The sequence below is a fragment of the Amphiura filiformis genome, chromosome 19, assembly GCF_039555335.1.
Source record: "Amphiura filiformis chromosome 19, Afil_fr2py, whole genome shotgun sequence".
NCBI classification, from domain to species: Eukaryota; Metazoa; Echinodermata; class Ophiuroidea; order Amphilepidida; family Amphiuridae; genus Amphiura; species Amphiura filiformis.
In genome coordinates, this window is record NC_092646.1 from 20,399,872 (window position 1) to 20,419,317 (window position 19,446).

The 19,446-nt window shown below is 38.5% G+C and overlaps 1 protein-coding gene across 1 annotated transcript in view; it reads left to right on the plus strand.

Annotated features, from left to right (window-relative positions):
• LOC140140432 (scavenger receptor cysteine-rich domain-containing protein DMBT1-like) overlaps window positions 1-16,721 on the plus strand; it is a 39,294-nt gene extending 22,573 nt beyond the window's left edge. The window contains exons 3-9 of the mRNA XM_072162193.1: window positions 5,004-5,126; window positions 6,095-6,424; window positions 9,030-9,152; window positions 9,693-10,010; window positions 13,070-13,195; window positions 16,202-16,315; window positions 16,687-16,721. Of these exons, the coding sequence (XP_072018294.1) occupies window positions 5,004-5,126; window positions 6,095-6,424; window positions 9,030-9,152; window positions 9,693-10,010; window positions 13,070-13,195; window positions 16,202-16,315; window positions 16,687-16,721 (1,169 nt within the window). The remainder of the gene's footprint in view (window positions 1-5,003; window positions 5,127-6,094; window positions 6,425-9,029; window positions 9,153-9,692; window positions 10,011-13,069; window positions 13,196-16,201; window positions 16,316-16,686) is intronic.
• Window positions 16,722-19,446: the final 2,725 nt, after the last annotated feature.

A 19,446-nucleotide genomic window follows, 5' to 3' on the forward strand; every position in this document is an offset into this window, starting at 1 on the left:
GCCTACCATTTAAAATGTCTAAAATTGCGGAATTGTTAAAATGTCTTAAATTGCGGAATTGAGCAAATTTCTCATAGGCCTACGTCCAGTGCCGTAGGCCCCTACTGTGGGAAGTCCGCCCCTAGACTAAATCCCCGGTCTCGAATATACGCACGGCCGTTGCACTGTGCTGTATACGAGCCGCCGCCATGTTTGTCCGCCATTTTGCGAGTGAGAGGCCAGGGACTCAGGCTAAGTCCGCCCCCCTTGGATGCGGTCGCCCTGAAGAATTTTACTAGGGTCTTTTTGTACTTTTGAGCCTATTTTGTTTCGTCACAAATTCCCCCTTGAATGAGGGTTTCCCCTTTCACTCCTTTGCCCCCCCCTTAAACATTCCTAGCTACGCCCATGATCCCCATGACGCCACTTCACGTGGAGGGAAGAGGCACAACATATATTTCTTGATTTTATCAGGGATTTTACCCAGAGAAGGTGCTAGGCATACATGCTCATGTTTGAAACTGGCAACACGAGAACTTTGAACTTCTGCGGTAGTCTTGTAGCCGTCCGGCCCTGTTCAGTTTTATACACGCATTTGAATATGAATTGTTTTGCGCACTTACTTAATGCTTATGGAGCACATTTTCTTCATTAGTTTGTCAAGTTGATGTCAAATGTTCTATTCTATATTATTTGGCAATAGTGTTTTTTTTGCCTATAGTATGTCCAAACATGGTCCAATGTTGTAATTTGTTGTTTTTGATCGCAAAGGTCGGATATTTTTATTCCCGATTTAACTGTGCACCCGCCTGAGGGCTTCGCAAGGGTGCAGAATTCAACGAAAGTTTGACGGTAATTTTGCCTTTTTGACACTAAAACGCATTCGATCCTTAATTTTATTTCAACAACATTTTTGATTAGGTAGCATAATGAGGCGGCTACCAACTTTTTTCCCAAATCTTAAAGAATTATTCTCAAATGTCTGACCTGTGTATTTCCTATTGGTAATACAAATTGACGTGTCAGCCCTAAATATACATAGGCAGGTCGTATTTTGGACCGGTAGCGAGTCTAATACGTACTGTATATGTGAATATCGATGAATGTTAGAAACGGCAGAAACCGGTTGTGAAGAAGACTACGTGGATCGTATAAGCGTCCTTACCAACCAGTCAACTTTAAGACAAATAGGTGAAAAATGACACTTTAACGACGTTCTTTCATATTTTTTTTTATTTCACATGATCAGTGCATATATCGCCTAGTTATAAATGAAAAAATATTTTTTAGACCAATCAAACCAATATATGGGTGTAGTACGCCCTTAAAGCAACATTTTTCCAGCATGCGCAGCATGTATAATTTTTGGTTTGCTTTAGTTGTGATTTGAGGGATGTTCTTATTCCAACGGAGACCATTTTGACTAATATTTTTGCTTCATTGACGAAGTTCAGGGGGATGCCAGAAATATTTAAATCAGAATGAGCAGGAGGGTCTGTTTTGAAGCAGATCTGGATGGCTTGACACTTGGAGGGATTTAAGCTAAGCTTGTTGGTGTTAGTCCAGTCATTGAAATTAGTCAGTTCTTTTCCTGAAGCTTGCTTGGTTGTGGATGTGAGCGATTCTCTGCAAGTGTCAAGTCATCCACGTACTTCCAACATTTGATATCAGAATCCATGTTTTCATGGTTTTGGGCTGCATCATTGATCACCACTTGAAACCCAATGGGACCAAGTTTAGTTCCCTGGGGAAGAGCTCCATTGAGGACCCTATACTCAGAGAGAGTTTGGTAAGTCACTTAACCATGAAACGATGGATGCGGACTCCAAGGCGGATAAACTTACTAATAAGGATAGTGTGGTCGATGATATCGAACGCCTTTGAAAAGTCCGTCAGAACCACCGTCCCAATGTTGTTGACTTTGTCAGCACCTTGGTGAATTGAGTGAAGAAGGCTGACCAAATAGTGCGATGTGGATATGCCCTTAATATTACCATACTGTTGGGGGTCAATCTTGTCCTGGATATCCTCCAGCACCCAGTCAGTGATGACCCCTTCACTGATTTTGGAAAAAACAGTCTGTTAAAGAGATGGGCCTGAGTTTATCAGCCCTAGGAGGGTTTGATTTGGGGATTGGAACCACTATGGCTCTCTTTTATTGAGTGGGCACAACACCTTCAGCGTATGAGCTGTTCAGAATATTGGTCAAGGGAACACTCAATTCATATGCAAATTCCTTAATTAATTTGGGAGAGATACCGCCTGGGCCACTAGCTTCGGTAGACTTGACCTTTTTGAGCTCAGCATACACATCCTAAGGGTAGAGTGATGGTGATTGATCCGGGGCCGGTAGGTAGGCCTCAAGATCCAGCGGAGGTATGTTAGACGAGATGCTGACAAATTGGTCGTTAATTGTGTTGGGAATTGTACCATGATCATCATCACTTACACCTGAAATAGGAATACTGAGCTCAGATTTGGTGTTCCTGGTCATTGATCTTATTTGTTGGTGCCACTTTCGTAGCTCGTAGCTTAACGATTTCTTACTCTATTTGCATAATAGTCAACCTTAGATGTCTTAATTGCACGCTGGACCTTATTGCGTATCATTTTATAACGCTCTACATCATGGGCTGCAAATGCTTTCTGACGATCCTTTACAAGGGATTTGATTTTCTGAGTCATCCATGGTTTATTATTGCTATGGACTTTGAGTGTGGCAAGAGGAAGGTGTGAATCAATAGCATCATGAAGGGACCGGTAGAGTGCATCTGCTTTCAGCTGTGTGGTACTAGCAGTGAGAACATTGGACCAGTCATGATCTTGGATCCATAATCCAAATTCTCTGATCTGGGAGTCTTTGCGATGTTTGTCAATATGAAGCACTGTTGGTCTCCAAACAATACAAATATGATCACTCTTTCCTAATGCCAAAACTGGTATGGGATCTTTGAAATGTGAGCTAATATTGCATGGTCATGATAAGATCTAGTGTGGCTTCACCACGAGTTGGAAATGTAACTAGTTGCTTGAGATAACAGTTCTTAAGAACATTGTTCACATTCATTTTATTAAAGTCCCCCATTATTGTGAATCCTATTTCGGGATATTTGGTATGAAGAATATCCATGGATTCCAGCTGATGTTGATCGAGAAGATCCCGATGTGGCGAGTCGCGTGGAATTTAGACGCCGCACACAGCGATGACCGAGACATCTCTGGGGAGTCGTTTGGGTTGGGGCTTTACCCATAAGCACTCCAGTTCATCTGGGACAGCGATTTCCTGGATCTCATTAGCAACAATATTGGATTTGACGTAAATTGCCACACCGCAACCCCTTTTTTGATTTTGTAAAAGGTTCGTAGCCGTCAATTGATAGCATGTTGTCAAGAAGGTCTTTGTGAAACCATGATTCGGTGACAACGCCAACATCTATGTGCTCCTGATTATTAAGAGTTCAAATTCGTTTATGACTGAGCGTTCGTTAGCGTAAATGTGGGAAAGTCACTTCTTGGGCGTTCATGTGGGGTTCCACGAGTTGGGGTTTGAGGTAATTGCCTCAGATTGGAAAAATTAGCACCTTTCTGAGGGGCCGCAGGAATTTGATGATGGGCATTATGATTATGGTTTACAATGACATGAATCAGTCTTACTACAGGCACTGTATTAAGGATACAATACATGATTTACCCACAGGTGACTCATTTCGGAATGCGATCATGAATTTTTAAGAAAACAAAGTTTCCACAGGCTTCGTTGGGATTCGAACCAGCGATTCGAAACTTCCTTCGATTACGCGTCTAGCGCTTTACCGCTCGGCCACGATGGCAGTTGGGTGGAGGAGTATAATGATAAATGATAAATCTCATAATGCCATCTTTAGCCTTTTGTTTACGAAAAAAGACGCGTTTTGTAAAGATAGATTAGCCGTTTTATGCATAAAGAGCACGAACGTTTGGGAAAGGTTTCAAACAAATAATAAAGACACTGATGTGATGATGAAATTGCGTATGTCGGGAATATCTGCGTCGCAATGTTTTGTTTTGGTTCTAGGATCAAGGAATTTGACCTTAAAATTGATAGACTTCATGACATTATCATTCGAAATCAACTAAAGATATTTCAACAGTATATGGCATCATTCTTTTTCTAGAATGTTTTATACATGTACGTGAAATAGCTTCAACAATGGTTCGCTGCATAATGGTAAAAACAGCCTTGACCTAAAAAAGGGCGAGAGGTACCATATTTACGGATTCAGGCTAAATTTAAAATTGATATAAAACGTTTGTTTTTTGATCGATTACAAAAATTAATTTTTGTCTTATAAAGAAATTGTGTCTGGCGTGAATTACACTAGAGTTTTTATTCTTAGGGCTCTTTGGCTTCTTCAAAATATGATTTTGTTAATGATAGAGTGAATCCCCTGGCCCTCTATAATTACGCACAAAAGATCGAGTCCCCTTAATATCGATTTCACTGAAAAAGGCCGTAACATATTATTCGTTAGGAAACTTGGAACTTATGCATATTGGGGACTTTGCAAAACGCCATTTCTAAACTTACTTCAACGCGACTTTTGCATCACCTTCGTTCATTGATTATATAAAATTCTTGCTCAAAAGTTGTCAAGAAGAATTGTTTGAAATGTATAGAGAACTGTAGTATCATGCTTTTGTAAACACATGTAAGCTCATTTCTGATGTTAACATACACTTTACTTTCAGTGGGTGGGTTTATCTTGATGCAAACTGATTGTCTTATAATCAGGGACAGGCGATTTGCGCGGAACTTTTTTTCCGCGCAATTCCGCGCAATTGGCTATTTTTTTTCCTATGGGCAGGGATACATGATTTGCACTGAAAAAAAGAGTTCCGCGCAATTCCGCGCAATTTGCTATTTTTTGCCGCGCAAATCGCCTGTCCCTGCTTATAATATATGGTAGAACAAATCTGTTGCTAATTTATTATGCTAATTATTCTATTTCGACATGTCTCACATTCGTATTGTTTTGTGTGTGAAGATGCTGATGAATGCGCAACAGGTACAAACAACTGTACTGCAGGAGCTACATGCATTAATACCGATGGATCTTTCATATGTGCTTGCCAGGCTGGTGATGCTGAATATGGGATAACATGCACAGGTAAATCTACTTTATCACCCATCTACGAGCTTATTTTTTTAAATTTTGAAACACATTTTTGAACACATTAAATCGAATTCAAAACTGCTATGGGTGGGATTGTACAACTGGTAAAAGAAACTGAACAAAAAAGTGTTGTTCAACAATATTAAAACATCGTTGTACAACACTTTTTTGTTCAGTTTCTTTTAACTTTTACCATGCGATGTAACGTGTGACTCTTAACGTTTTTCTGGTAAAAACTGTGATGTTTCAATCAAGTTGAGAGAGAGATTATTCCATAATTTAGTGTTTTTTGCCATTCCTGACGGTGGTCCAGAAAATTGACTAAAACATATAAAAACTATATTTTTATCATTCATTTTCAGCATAATAAGTAAAAGTAATAATTTCTGTAACTTATACTCAAAGGATTAAGGAATTTTATGCTGGATAAACAATTTCTGTGTATTTAAAGCTTGTGTCAATTTTCAATATTTTGGGAAAAAGTGTAGGTGAATTCCAAAATACTCATCACGCATCTTTCTTTGGATTTTGCATTTGTCAAAGTGGTGCTATGCTAAAACAATCATTTTAGATATTGGAGAAAATGAAATTCTCCATGTTTGGAATAATTTAAACTTCTAAATGTTGTTTTTTTAAAGAAATATTAGGTACCGAACACTATGCCCATTACGTGCTCCTATATAGGTGGTATAACTGTGTTGACTGTTGACACAGTAATTCCCAAATACCGCTCACGCTCCAAAGATCAGAAATGGGGCTTAAGCACAGTAATGACATGGTATGGTGGAAGAAGCATATATGGGGGGGTGAGTGACGTAGGTCAAATAGAAATAGGGGCGTTCTATCGACTAGTGGCATCAAAATAGTTTGCTAGGACGTATGGTTAGCGCATTCTGAGGACCCGATTTAGTTGCCATATCATTACGGTTTGGTGTTATTATCATTATTTCATGATTTTGCAGATGTAGCACTCATTGGAGGACATAACGCATGGGAAGGCCGCGTCGGAGTCTATTACAACTCCGAGTGGGCAACAGTTTGTGATGATGACTGGGATGTCAATGATGCCGTAGTTGTGTGTCGGCAGCTGGGATATCCAACTACTGCCTCAGCTATAGCTTATCTGGGTTCAGATCATGTATATGGACAGGGAAAAGGCGCGATATTAGTGGATGATGTTGCTTGTGACGGGTCAGAAAGTACTTTGATATCATGTATTTATGGTAGTTACGAATGGGATGCTCGTTATATTACTGGTGGATACTATGAGGACGCTGGTGTTAAGTGTGATGGTAAGTTGATCTATTGTTACGTTACCACTGCCTTCAACGTTTTCCTTTTTACCTCATTTGTGGTTCCCTGAGGTTTTCTATTTGTTATTGAGTTTACCACATAGACATATTGTCATATAACATAAAATAGCGTGGACAACCATCCTGGCTCAATTATGTGTCAATGGACTGGAGGAAAACCTCAAATAGGTGACGTAGCTGGGATTTTTGTCAGGGGAAGCCTGTATGGGGTTGGTATGTGGCCCAAATCCACCAAACAAAAATGGGGGTTGGTGCGACGCACCCCCATCGAAAAATGTGCACTTTTCAGAGTAAAATATCAAAGAAGGTCCAAAAATGCAAAACTGTTCAAAATAGCCCACAAAAGTCCATTTTTGCTGGATGTAGGCGCTTTCTTAAACCAAATTTTTTAAAAAAATGGCAATTTTAATAATTTGCCATAAAATTTGTATTATATCGCGAATTTCAAAAAATCTAAATTTTTCAGAGTAAAATATCAAAGAAGGTCCAAAAATGCAAAACTGTTCAAAATAGCCCACAAAAGTCCATTTTTGCTGGATGTAGGCGCTTTCTTAAACCAAATTTTTAAAAAAAATGGCAATTTTAATAATTTGCCATAAAATTTGTATTATATCGCGAATTTCAAAAATCTAAATTATTTTATATCAGAAGGATATTCCTCGTATTCAGCTGCAATTCGATATGTCTGATGTGCTCAAATTAAATCCTACATTTTACAAGGAATTACCTAGTGCTTAGAATCGATAAGTCCCGTTGTTGCTATGCACCTCCGATTTGTTCAAATAGCGTGTGATATCGTGTCATATCACACGGCTAAGAACCAATAAGACTGCCGGAACTTTCTCAAGTGTTCAAGAATATTAATGTATACATATGTAGTCATGAATAGGATGTGATCTTATTCTGCAGCATGATTTGGTTGTCAAACATTGGTATTCCCAGTTGCACTACAGGTAGGCCTACTGTATTAACATCGATTTGGCTGAAAAAGGCCGTAAAATATTACATATTCATTAGGGAACTTGCAACTTACTATATTGTTAGACCTATCTGTTCCAGCTCTCTCGTGCATATTGGCGAGTTTGCGAAATGTATTATCCAAATTTACTGCGACATGTTCGACGCGACTTTCCGTCAACTTCGTTGATTAATTATACAGAATTCATACTCGAAAGCTGTCAAGAAGAGAATTGTTTGAGACTTTATTTAATACAGGGAATTGTAGCACAATTGTAAAATTGTAAACAAAGTTAAGCTGATTTCTGATGTTAACGTACACTTTACTTGCAGTGGGTTTAGTGATCTTGATGTAAACTGATTGTCTAATAATATCTTGTGGAACGAAACTGTTGCTGCTAACCTTTTTATACTAATGAATTATTTTATTACCTAGCTGGGGGGTTTACACCCCCAGCTAGGTACTGTAATGCTCTCCGATTCTTCTTTCTTTCTTCTTCTTCTTCTTCTTCTGGCAACAAACTTCAAAATGCTTCTCCTCCTACATGTTACACCCTACAATTACGTAACTTGCACATATGTATCGCCTATATCCAGTGCCCATATGGTGCAAACAGAATTGGGATCAAAGGTCATTAAAGGGGCATTTTCGGTATATAACCAAATATCTTCAAAATGCTTCTTCTGCCACATATTACATAGCACAATGACGTCACTTACACATGTGCATCGGCTTTACCCAGTGCCCATACCTTGCACACAGAATTGGGGTCAAAGGTCATTAAGGGGTAAAATCTTACAATTGCATTATCTGGACATCTGTAAGGAGTATGGGGCTCAAACTCGATACAATAAATCTCATGACCAGGGGAACATTTTGCGGGGGTCAGGTCAAAGGTCATGCAGAGGTCAAATTTTAGAAACGCATTTCCTGGACATCTGTAAGGGGTACGGGGCTCAAACTTGGTGACAACAAACTTAATGATCAGGGGAACATGTTGGAACACTTTGCAGGGGTCAGGTCAAAGGTTATCTGGGGTCAAATCTTTATAACTTCATTTTCTGGATATCTGCAAGGGGAATGGGGCTCAAACTCAGTGACAACAAATCTCATGACCAGGGGAACATTTTGCAGGGGTCAGGTCAAAGGTCATGTAGAGGTCAAATTTTCTAAATGCATTTTCTGGACATCTGTTAGGGGTACGGGGCTCAAACTCCACAACAACAAACTTACTGACCTGGGGAACATTTTGGAACACTGTGCAAGGGTCATGTCAAAGGTCATCTGGGGTCAAATCGTAGAATTTCATTTTCTGGATATCTGTAAGAGGTACAGGGCTCAAACATGGTGACAACAAACCTCAAGACCAGGGGAACATTATGGAACATCATGCATAGGTCAGGTCAAAGGTCATCTGGGGTCAAATCTTAGAATTGAATTTTTTGGACATCTGTTAGGAGTACGGGACTGAAACTCGGTGAAAACAAACCCCATGACCAGGGGAGCATTTTTGGAACATTTTGTAGGGGTCAGATACCTCCACAACACCAACATGCCCCAGCTAGGTTTGTGGTCTATGACCACCATTTGCCACTAGTTTAAATTGTTATTGTTTTGTGTGAGAAGATGCTGATGAATGCGCAGTAGGTGAACACAACTGTCCTGCAACAGCTACATGCATTAATACCGTTGGATCTTTCGTATGTGCTTGCCAGGCTGGTGATGATGGATATGAGATAACATGCACAGGTAAATCTACTTTATCACCGATCTATTTTTTTTTTAAATTTTAATTTCAAACTTATTTTTGAACATATTAATTCAAAACTCCAGGTTTTGACTGCTACAATGGTGATGGGTAGGATTGTACAGCTGTTAAAAGCTGTGATGTTTCAATCAAGTTGTCGATATGTACTTAAAAGACTCCCGTGAGTCCGTTAGGCATCAAGGTCAGCTTACACTCAGGCGCACACGTCCTCTCTATTACTATGAGAGAGAAGGGGAGAGACAAGAGAGAAGGGAAGGGAGGGGCGAGGATGATGGAACGTGAATGCGATGGCGAGAGAGAGAGAGAGAGAGAGAGAGAGAGGGAGAGAGAGAGAGAGTTAGAGAGAGATCGCTGGCAGAAATTTTGAATTGGGAATCTTTAATTCTAATCCTCCGAATTCATTTCTATGTATTTGGATTGGTCAAGCATGTTCTTGAAACGGCCTGAATATTTTTTGCATGTAAATGATATACTCCTCCTTTGAGGAATAAAAGTCATCGTTTTATTTCATGAATTTACAGATGTAGCACTCATTGGCGGGAATAACGCATGGGAAGGCCGCGTCGAAGTCTATTATAACTCCCAATGGGGAACAGTCTGTGATCATGGATGGGATACCAATGATGCTGTAGTTGTGTGTCGGCAGCTAGGATATCCAACTACTGCCTCAGCTATAGCTTATGAGGGTTCAGAACATGCATATGGTCATGGAAACGGTGCAATATTGATGCATGATGTTGGTTGCTATGGGTTAGAAAATAATTTAAGATCATGTTATCCCTTATGGAATACTGGTATTCATTGTCAACACTATGAGGACGCGGGTGTTAAGTGTGATGGTAAGTCGATCTATTATTTCGTTACCTCCGTCTTATACGAAATGTACATGAGATTCCCCTGGGGTTTTCTATATGTTACTGAGTTTACCACATAGGCATGTTGTCATCAGGATGCTGGTGTTACAATAGGTGTGATGGTAAGTCGATCTATAATATAACGTTACCTCCGTCTTTTACGAAGTGTACAGTTTCACTTCATTTGAGATTCCCCTGAGGTTTTCTATATTTTACTGAGTTTACCACATAGACATGTTGTCATATAACATGTAGGGCCTAGAACCCGAGGTACAATACATGACTCAGGCGGGTCAGTGAGTAAAATAAGCAGAACCGGATTTACCATTTGGCCATGCAGATGGTCCCCACATTTTTTGGGGCCCCCAAAATTGCCCTGTGCAAGTTCCTTTTTAGCCCGAAACTCATGTTTTGGACCAAAATATGGTAAAATTACAAACAATTTGCGCACTTTACGTAGCAAAAATCACATGAAAAATTGTCTGAAATATAACAATTTTCGCGCACTTTGCGCGAAAATGTCTTAGTAAAATCGGAACAAATACGCTCATCTTTACCACTGGCGATCTTATAGTAGGTCCCCAGGGTAGGTCCCTTATTTGTAAATCAAAACTTGGCTATTTGAGTGCTCATACCTTCCTCACGGTGAGGTTGGGCCTCCCAATTTTGGCCTGGTCCATGGCCCCAAACTAGTAAGGGCTCTGAAAATAACTTATATGCAGTCATGTAGTACGGCTTAGGCAAAACATCTTTTTTGATCCTATAGCGCTATCTGTGCCCAAAGAGGTACCGATGGCACTTCAAGTTATCAACGTACCCTGAATATTTCTATAGTGCGTTCGGTTTTCTTGTTATTTAAATGAAAACCAATAACACTATGCAACAGGTGATTATTATGCTAGATGCAATTTATTACATCTCCAGGGAGTGATGTTAAGAGTCATCGGTACATAACCGGGCACCGGTAGGTCCAAATTCGATGTGGTACCTTCCCAGCAAACACAAAACGTTTTCGACATCATTCGCAAAAGGTTACAAAAGGTTGTCAGAAAACGTTTAAATGTCGGGTTATATGGGTATATTAAGAGTATAAAACGTTTTCATAACCTTAAAAAACTTTTTTGATAATCTACTGCTCAGCAAACAAAAATGTTTTACAGAAAACGTTTAAATGTCGGGTTATATAAAGGGTATAAAAACGTTTTAATAACATTCAAAAACATTCTTGAAAACTTGATACAAAACATTCTAAACAGAATGCTATTTTGGGGTTGAAAAAATATTTTGCGAAAAATGTTTGCCCAAAATATTTTTAAAACGTTTTCATGACTTTTAATTAAATAACCCGACATTTAAATGTTATTAAAAGGTTTTGAAAAAACATTTTAAGAACATTTATGTGTTTGCTGGGTTCAAATATTTTCACATAATGTTATTTATTTGGGAAAAATGTTTGCAAAAATAGTTAACAATAACATTTTTTGAAAACATTTAAAAATATTGTTGTAGTGTGTTTTCATACAAAACGTTTTAAAACGTTATCATGACCTTTATATAACCCGACATTTTAATGTTATTAAAACGTTTTTACCTAAACCAAAATCCAAAATATAACTTATTTAAAACGTTTTTGTGTTTGCTGGGTTAGTACTAAGAAGTGACCTTTGTCTTAAGCATTTGGTTGTCAAGTATTGATAGTCTAAATACAGGTACTGATGACTTAATGAGTTTTGCCGTCGTTCTGTCTAAAAGTTCTGATGAATTTATACACATTCTTTAAGAGACCTGTAATCTAATGGGTTTCTTAATGACTCAATCACCAGACTAAATCATTAGTTAATTGATCTCTTTTTATGTCTCACTCTTTTAGTCATTGATGAGGTCTTTAATTTCGAGTTTGCTTGATATATAATACAGCCTGTCTCAAAAAAAGTTGTGCAAGTGAAAAGCGCCCTCTTTGGCAATTGGAAAATACAGTTGTGACATTATGCTTACATCAACGTCAAGGGCGCAGTCTTAGCTCTCAAATACCGTTTGTTCTGTTCGATTTGCTTGTTGCAATCTCGAGATATGTTTATTTAACAACGAAAGGGTAAAATCACAATTGTGCCACTTTTACTAGGGAAGAGAGCTGTACATGTAAAATCAATGATATAGCTGATGTTGATGCGTCTAATGCACTCTCCTTCGGGGCTCGACGCATTATTCGCATCAACATCAGCGCGCGTGCATTATTTTGTCTAATTTCTCTCCCAACAAGTAATATAAACTTATAAGGTCCGTATGCACAAAAGAGTTAGACCGGGTAAAAAGTTAGACCTGATCTAAGTGGAATTTAATACCATGAGAAAGGACATTTTCCTTTGCATTTGCTTAACTTATTTTGTATTATTTTTGAACGTTGCATTAAAATCTTTAGAATTTGCTAGCTACTCTAGGAAGGAAATAAGAGTAAAGGACCATTCCTAGTGGAACTTAATTCCAGTTAGACCAGGTCTAACTTTAGACCCTCTTTAACTCTTTTGTGCATACGGACCTTAGTGTGCAATATTTGTTTGTCTTTTAACATGTCTTGAGTGACTAAGATAAGAGAACAACATCATTGATGTGCACATATATTTAATTTTACAGCAGAATGTGAAATATTTATTTATCTTTTTCGTGGAAAAAGAGAATCATTATTCCTGCATCATGATAAAATAGTAAAAACAGTTGTGTAATTGATGCATTCTTTTGATTACACGAAGGAACTCTTGATAAACTTGATGCTATCGCTTATTTACATGCAAAGCTCTCTTCCCTAGTAAAAGTGGCACAATTGTGATTTTACCCTTTCGTCGTTAATAAAGTATATCTCGAGATTAAAACAAGCAAATTGAACAGAACAAACGATATTTGAGAACTAAGACTATGCCCGTGACGGTGATGTAAGCATCATGGCACAACGGTATTTTCTAATTGCCAAAGAGGGCGCTTTCACTTGCACAACTTTTTTTGAGACAGGCTGTACAATGCATAACAATTTACTACTCATCTCCTTATAGATGTAGATGAATGTGCTTCTGATCTAGACATCTGTCATACTATGGCAACATGTACCAATCAGATTGGTAGCTTTACTTGTGCCTGTGAAACTGGATATAAAGGTGATGGGGTCACGTGTATTATAGGTGAGAGTCAAGTGCGGAAATTTAAATTATTTACATATCTACCTAAATCTCAATCTTTTAACCATTGATGAGGTCTTCAATTTCGAACGATTTATATGAATATGTTAATGTATCCAGTAACTTTTTGCTTCAAATGATATCACATCAAGTGGTATCACTTGAAGTGGTTGCATCAATACACTTATATAAGGCAATAGGTAATGTAACTGTGTTACATTATGAATAGGCGATTATTACTAAGAGACTCCTAAAATTATAAATGTTCCCCCATTTGTCCACCTGTCTAGAGATATGGTCGATCACGTTTCATTGATTTATTTTACCTGTAAATTAAAACTAACATTATGGTTCAATAATTTTATTATAATAAAAGTGCATTTCTATAAAATTGCTGATGATCATAATATATAATATTCATACACTCCTAGATAATGAGAACCAATCAGAGCAAGCGTTAGTAAATTACTAGCCGTGCATTAATATTGTATAATTGCACGGGCGCGCACTCAGCTTGTACGCGGGATAGAGTTGGATTTCTCTCAGTGAGCGGGATAGAGTTGGATTTCTCGCACTGAAAGATAGGGTGATTCAAATGAAAATAGATAATGTTTTAAAAAATTTTCAGGGCACCGCTCCAGATTATCTTAATTCTAATTTTACCTGTATTTCGTCCATTCAGTCCATTTCATTGTCCCCAAAGTCAAAGGCCAAGCTTTTTAACCAACTTGCCTAATGCCCCGATAAGGCGCCGTAACCCCAGATAAGGGACGTACACCTCAGATAAACCAGTCCCAACCCCAAAGGCGCCTTAACCCTAAATAAGGAACATAAACCTAAGATAAGAGAAGTAAACCCCAGACGGCGGCGCCTTATCTGGGGTTTAGACTGCCATATCTGAGTTTACGTCTCTTATCTGGGGTTAAGGCGCCTTATCTTGGGTTTAGATGCCTTATCTGAGGTTTACGACCCTTATCTGGGGTTAACAACCCTTATCTAGAGTTAAGGCACCTTATGTGGGGTTTAGATGCCTTTTCTGGGGTTTATGTTCCTTATTTAGGGTTAAGGCGCCTTATTTGGGGTTTAGACTGCTTTATCTGGGGTCTATGTCGCTTATCTGGGGTTACGACGCATTATCTGGGTTTCGACTGCAATATGCTAAGGTTAAGGCATCTTAGCCACAGGTAAGGAACGTAAACCCAGGATAAGGCCGTCTAAACCACAGATAAGGCGCCTTATCCCTAGATAAGGGATGTAAACCCAAGATAAGGCAGTTTAAACCCCATATAAGAGACATGAACCCCAGATAAGGCGGAAATGACACACTTATGCTTCTGCTCTCATTCAAAAATCACATTTACGCTCTACCAAATGGGGCCAACTTGGATTTCTGGGCAAAAATTATTTTGTAACGTCAAATTAATGTCAGATTCGAATTTCTTGAGGTCGACTTACCGGAAAAAGTGTCTTTGTACACGATTTTAGGTAATCTGGTTAAAAACTTATTTTTTTTCAAGATGGCGCCGGCAGCCACCATCTTGGATTTCTGGGTAAATATGAGTTCGTAATGTCAAAGTAATGTCAAATTTGAAATCTTTTTGGTCGACTTATCCCAAAAAGTGTCTTTGTACACGATTTTAGGACCTCTCCTTTTAATAATCAGTAGTTAACCAATCGAACCAGGTACCGTTGTTAAATTTTGACGTCTTATTATGTAAAGAACAATGGGTGATAAAGACTACTCAAAATTCGAGAAATTCAACATGATTCCTTATCTTTAATAAAATGGTATAGGTCTAAAAAAACATAAAATTGCATCAATCCTATGTTATCGATCTACAAAGTTGCAAAACCGCGCCAGAATCCATACTTTTGTTCTCGAGATATTTGGAATTATGTAGCAATATCTCGATATCTCAACTTTTAACCATAAATAAGGTATTTTTTTATGCTAATGTCATCACATAATCAAGTATTCCACATCGCTAATGCATATTTGCTTTGAAAGACAAAAGTACAAACTTGTATTTATCGTATGTAACATTCATCAAAGTCATGCATGAGCGGAGACATACCACAGCTGTTGTGGGAACCTATTGACCGTCCCTCGTATATAAAGTCATTTCAACAGTGGCGTAGCTGCCGGGGGTGGGGGGGGGGGGGGGTGGGCAGAAAAATTGCCTATTTGGGCCCCGCCCCCTAGTGCAAGGAAAAAAGAGGAAAAAGGAGGGAGAGAGAGAGAGAGAGAGGAAAAAGAGAGGAGTGAGAGGGGGGAGAGTGGGAGAGGAGGGGAATAGAGATGGGGAATCCATACAATATGCAATACCATACGATTATTATCAAAAAGCCTGGCAAAAATTGTCTATTTGGGCCCCCCTAGTGCTTTCTTTTCTTTCGGGTCGAACCACCCGCACCTACTCCCATTTTTGTTTGGTGGATTTGGGCCCCGCCCCATACAGGTTTGCCCCCACCCCCTGGAAAAAATCAAGTTGCTGAATTTAGATAGAGAGCTATAGAGACGGTTTATATTATTTGACACTTATAAGGGGCTGTGCAATAATTATGAGCCCTGGGGAGGGTAAAATAGGGGGGGCAAGACATTTTTGGCAGGCCGAGGGGGGGGGGAGCAAGCGATTTTTGGCACGCATTCATGGGGCGCCTTTTTAATAAAATGCTCTAAAAATGCTTAGGAAATCACTACGGAAACGCTTAAATATGCAAATTTTCCTCCTCGCTGCGCTCGCAACATAGACCAAGACCATTTAAATTTTGCAATTTGGGATCCAAAAATTTGGCATGTTCAAGGGGGGGGGGGCAAAGAATTTTTGGCGGGCCGAGAGGGGGGGAAGAATTTTTGGCGGGCCGAGTGGGGGGGGTACGCGATTTTTGGCGAGCCGTTTGGAAATTTTACCCCCCCCCCGGGCTCATAATTATTGCACAGCCCCTAACATGTCGTGTTCATAACGATAATATACATTGTATAACATTTTATTCCTCACCATCTTTTAGATACAGAAGTATGTACTGATGCGGATTGCGGTGCTACTTGTACCAGTCAGGTTAATGGTATTACATGTGTCTGTATAAATGCGGGAAGGCCAACTGATGGAGTCACGTGTAGAGGTAAGTGTCAAACTGAAACAAGGCACTTGCCGTTGAAAATTCAGTGTTTAACAAGTTTCTTTAAACGGTCACTCCATGCGGAAACACGCTTTTGTCTTGATGGAACAAGGCTCAAACAAAATGCTCAAGCCAGCCTAAAAAGCCTATGTGAATATGCTGGCCAATATCGAAATTCGAAAGAAAATAAAGAAACATAATTGAAGATAAAGATCAAGGACATGAACAGATCAAGTGAACAATTTTACTTTTATTATTAGCCTTTAGGTCAATTTGTTACTTGCAGTTACTTGTCAGTTACTTGCTCAGTGAATAGTTGTGAAAATCGTGCTCAATAACATTGATTTAACTAAATTTTAATCAATTCTGTACAGTTAATAACAAATATCTACAGAAACTGTGGCATTAGGCAAGTTGGTTAAAAAGCTTAGTGTAAGTCATTGTATGGATCAGGAGAAAATGAGAAGATGAGCTAAAAATACTCACAATTGTGGACACCATGAAAGCATTTTGCGACATAGTCCGTATATCTTCCTCGAGTCAGTAAAGTAAAATCTAATTTTATGATTCTCTCAAGTGTACATTTTTTAAGAAATCTGTTAGTCTAGTTGGATTCCTTGCATAATTTCCTTTCTGAAAATGTATACCGGTACCTTTATATATACTTCTCATCATTACATTTAAAGTTACAATAAAAAACAATACGTTAAATGTTAAATGTTTTCTATTACTGATTTAACCACATAGACATGTTGTCATAATAACCAGAGGCAGTATGACTCAGACTGGTCATAAGTTAAAATTGAATCCCCCCATTGTTTAGAATATTATGAAGGGATATTTGAGTAATTCATGTAATTAATGGTCCAATAGTGTGACACATGACAAAAAGATGTTGAATGTTGACATTAAAACTATTTATGGAGAGAGTAATATTGTTAAGGTCATTTTTGGTCATCTAAGTATACTATTGTTGGATTGTCAGAATGTTCAAAGTTGTGTCAAGCGCATGTGATGTCAACTGAGTATTGATAGTCGGATTGTCATAAAACGTGGTACGTATAATCACAATTAAGCGTCAAAACCATCAAGGTTATATCAAGGTTAACGGTTACCATAGTCAGAGCCCCAACCTTAAAAAAGGGCTCCAACATTTGAATTAGGTTACCTTGAAAGAACTTGTTTTAAAACCACTTGATATTGATAGTATGGAACCTCAGGATTATGAATTCAGAGGTCGTCTTTTTCTCCGGGATTGCAAAAAAATAGATATTGCGCAATAATGATGACGTCATCAAATTTTGGTGAAAAAGCTGCAAAATTTATTAAATTTTATTTTGCTTGTATGGATACATTAAATACACTTCCTTTCATTTCTGTTAAGTTAGAAGCAGTATTATATTTAGATATTGTGTTAGGGAGGTTTTAATTTTATTTTTCCCATTGACATGTGTACTTAATATAATGTTTGATTGCGATTTTCTCAATATGCCGTTTTTTCACTTTTTCGTGGCTATAAATATTGGCCATTTCCTCTGATAAACATATATTTTTACCAATTTTTAAATCTTTTAAACTATTTTCATATACACTTGGAACTTCTTAGTAAGAAACAATATGTTTGATTCCAAAATATATATTTGTATAACGTCTATCGGTCAAAATATGATGACGTCATCAAATTTGACTCCACATATGAAAAATATCAAAATCATTTTAATTACTGAAAACGATAGCTGACATCAATATATTTAATTTAAACTCAAGTAGGAACCTCAACCGGACTTTATTTACTATTTCTGAGCAAAACAAAATATAAACATGCATTGCTATCTGCATAAAATTGAAACTTCAAACGCATTTTTCTGGCTTTATGACGTTTAACAGCTTAATGTTGAACACGATTGAGCTTGGTGATATTTTGTACTTTATATTAATGAATCCCCAGCGTTAGCACAAATACCCATATCCCTGCTCCCATCCATAGTGACAAAGACGCCACTCCTGAACCTCAGAATGGTGGAAGAGTGCATATTCCAGCAAAGCAAAATGAACAGGTCCTTAACATTGCGCAAGATATAACCGCAGCTGTGAATGGACTTCCTACCCCAAGCTGTGATTGGACTTCCTACCCCCAAGCAAGTGGGAACAGGACTCCATCAACTCAGCGTCAACAAAAGTAGAGAAACCATTATAGTGTTGAACAGATTGGGCAACAGCATCGGCTACAACGATGCACAGCGTTATGTAGCAAGTATGGCAACTGAAGCTCAGGATCAGATCGATACTAATGGTTTCTTCACACCAAGTAATGTTAAATCTGGTCGTTTTACACACTTCCACGCATGCAACTACGCACAATATATACCAATACAAAGAGGCTGCAGAGCAAACGTTGAAACCAACGAGGAGCGTACCTCTTGTAAAACCCGGGAAAACATCTATACCACTCCCTGAATACACGCCTACAGTGGACAGCAATCTCTCTCTCTCTCTCTCACAGATAGACAGAAAGCACGGTCCTTAGCAGACGACGGTGGACTACATTATTCACTGTGGCAACAGTCAATATCGTAAACAAAACAGACAATATGACGGCAACACTGCCTTGACATTGGACGCCCCGTGCCGAGTTGTGTTTTTAGCTCTATTGGCCCCGTTACAGAAAAAAAATGCACAAAATATATTTCTCAGTGAATGTATAAATTTTCACATAAAAATAAATATTTTTGGATTCAAAATGAATGTGAAGAAAAAAAAATTCTAACCGGGAGTGAGCGGGGCTCGATCTCGGAACCCTCTGCATCGCAGACGACAGCTTTACCATTACACCACGCTAGCCGTGATACACAATGGGGGGAAATTTTAGGTATATATCATAAACATACCGTGCGTTATTCATACAAAACATTCAAAAAACAGTACTTACAATGAGGTTCACTGTCGAACCTCAACGGATTTAGACTGATAAAATAGTGCTTAATAACATACGTACAGTTTTGGAATAATTTGAGACATTTTTGTGTTTACGTGTAAAACCAATGACGACGTCAAAATTCAGCCAATCTTGGCCGGCCCCCCCCCCTGGTCCTTAGAAGGGTATCTCTCTTACAAGAAGACGATAATTCCAAAAA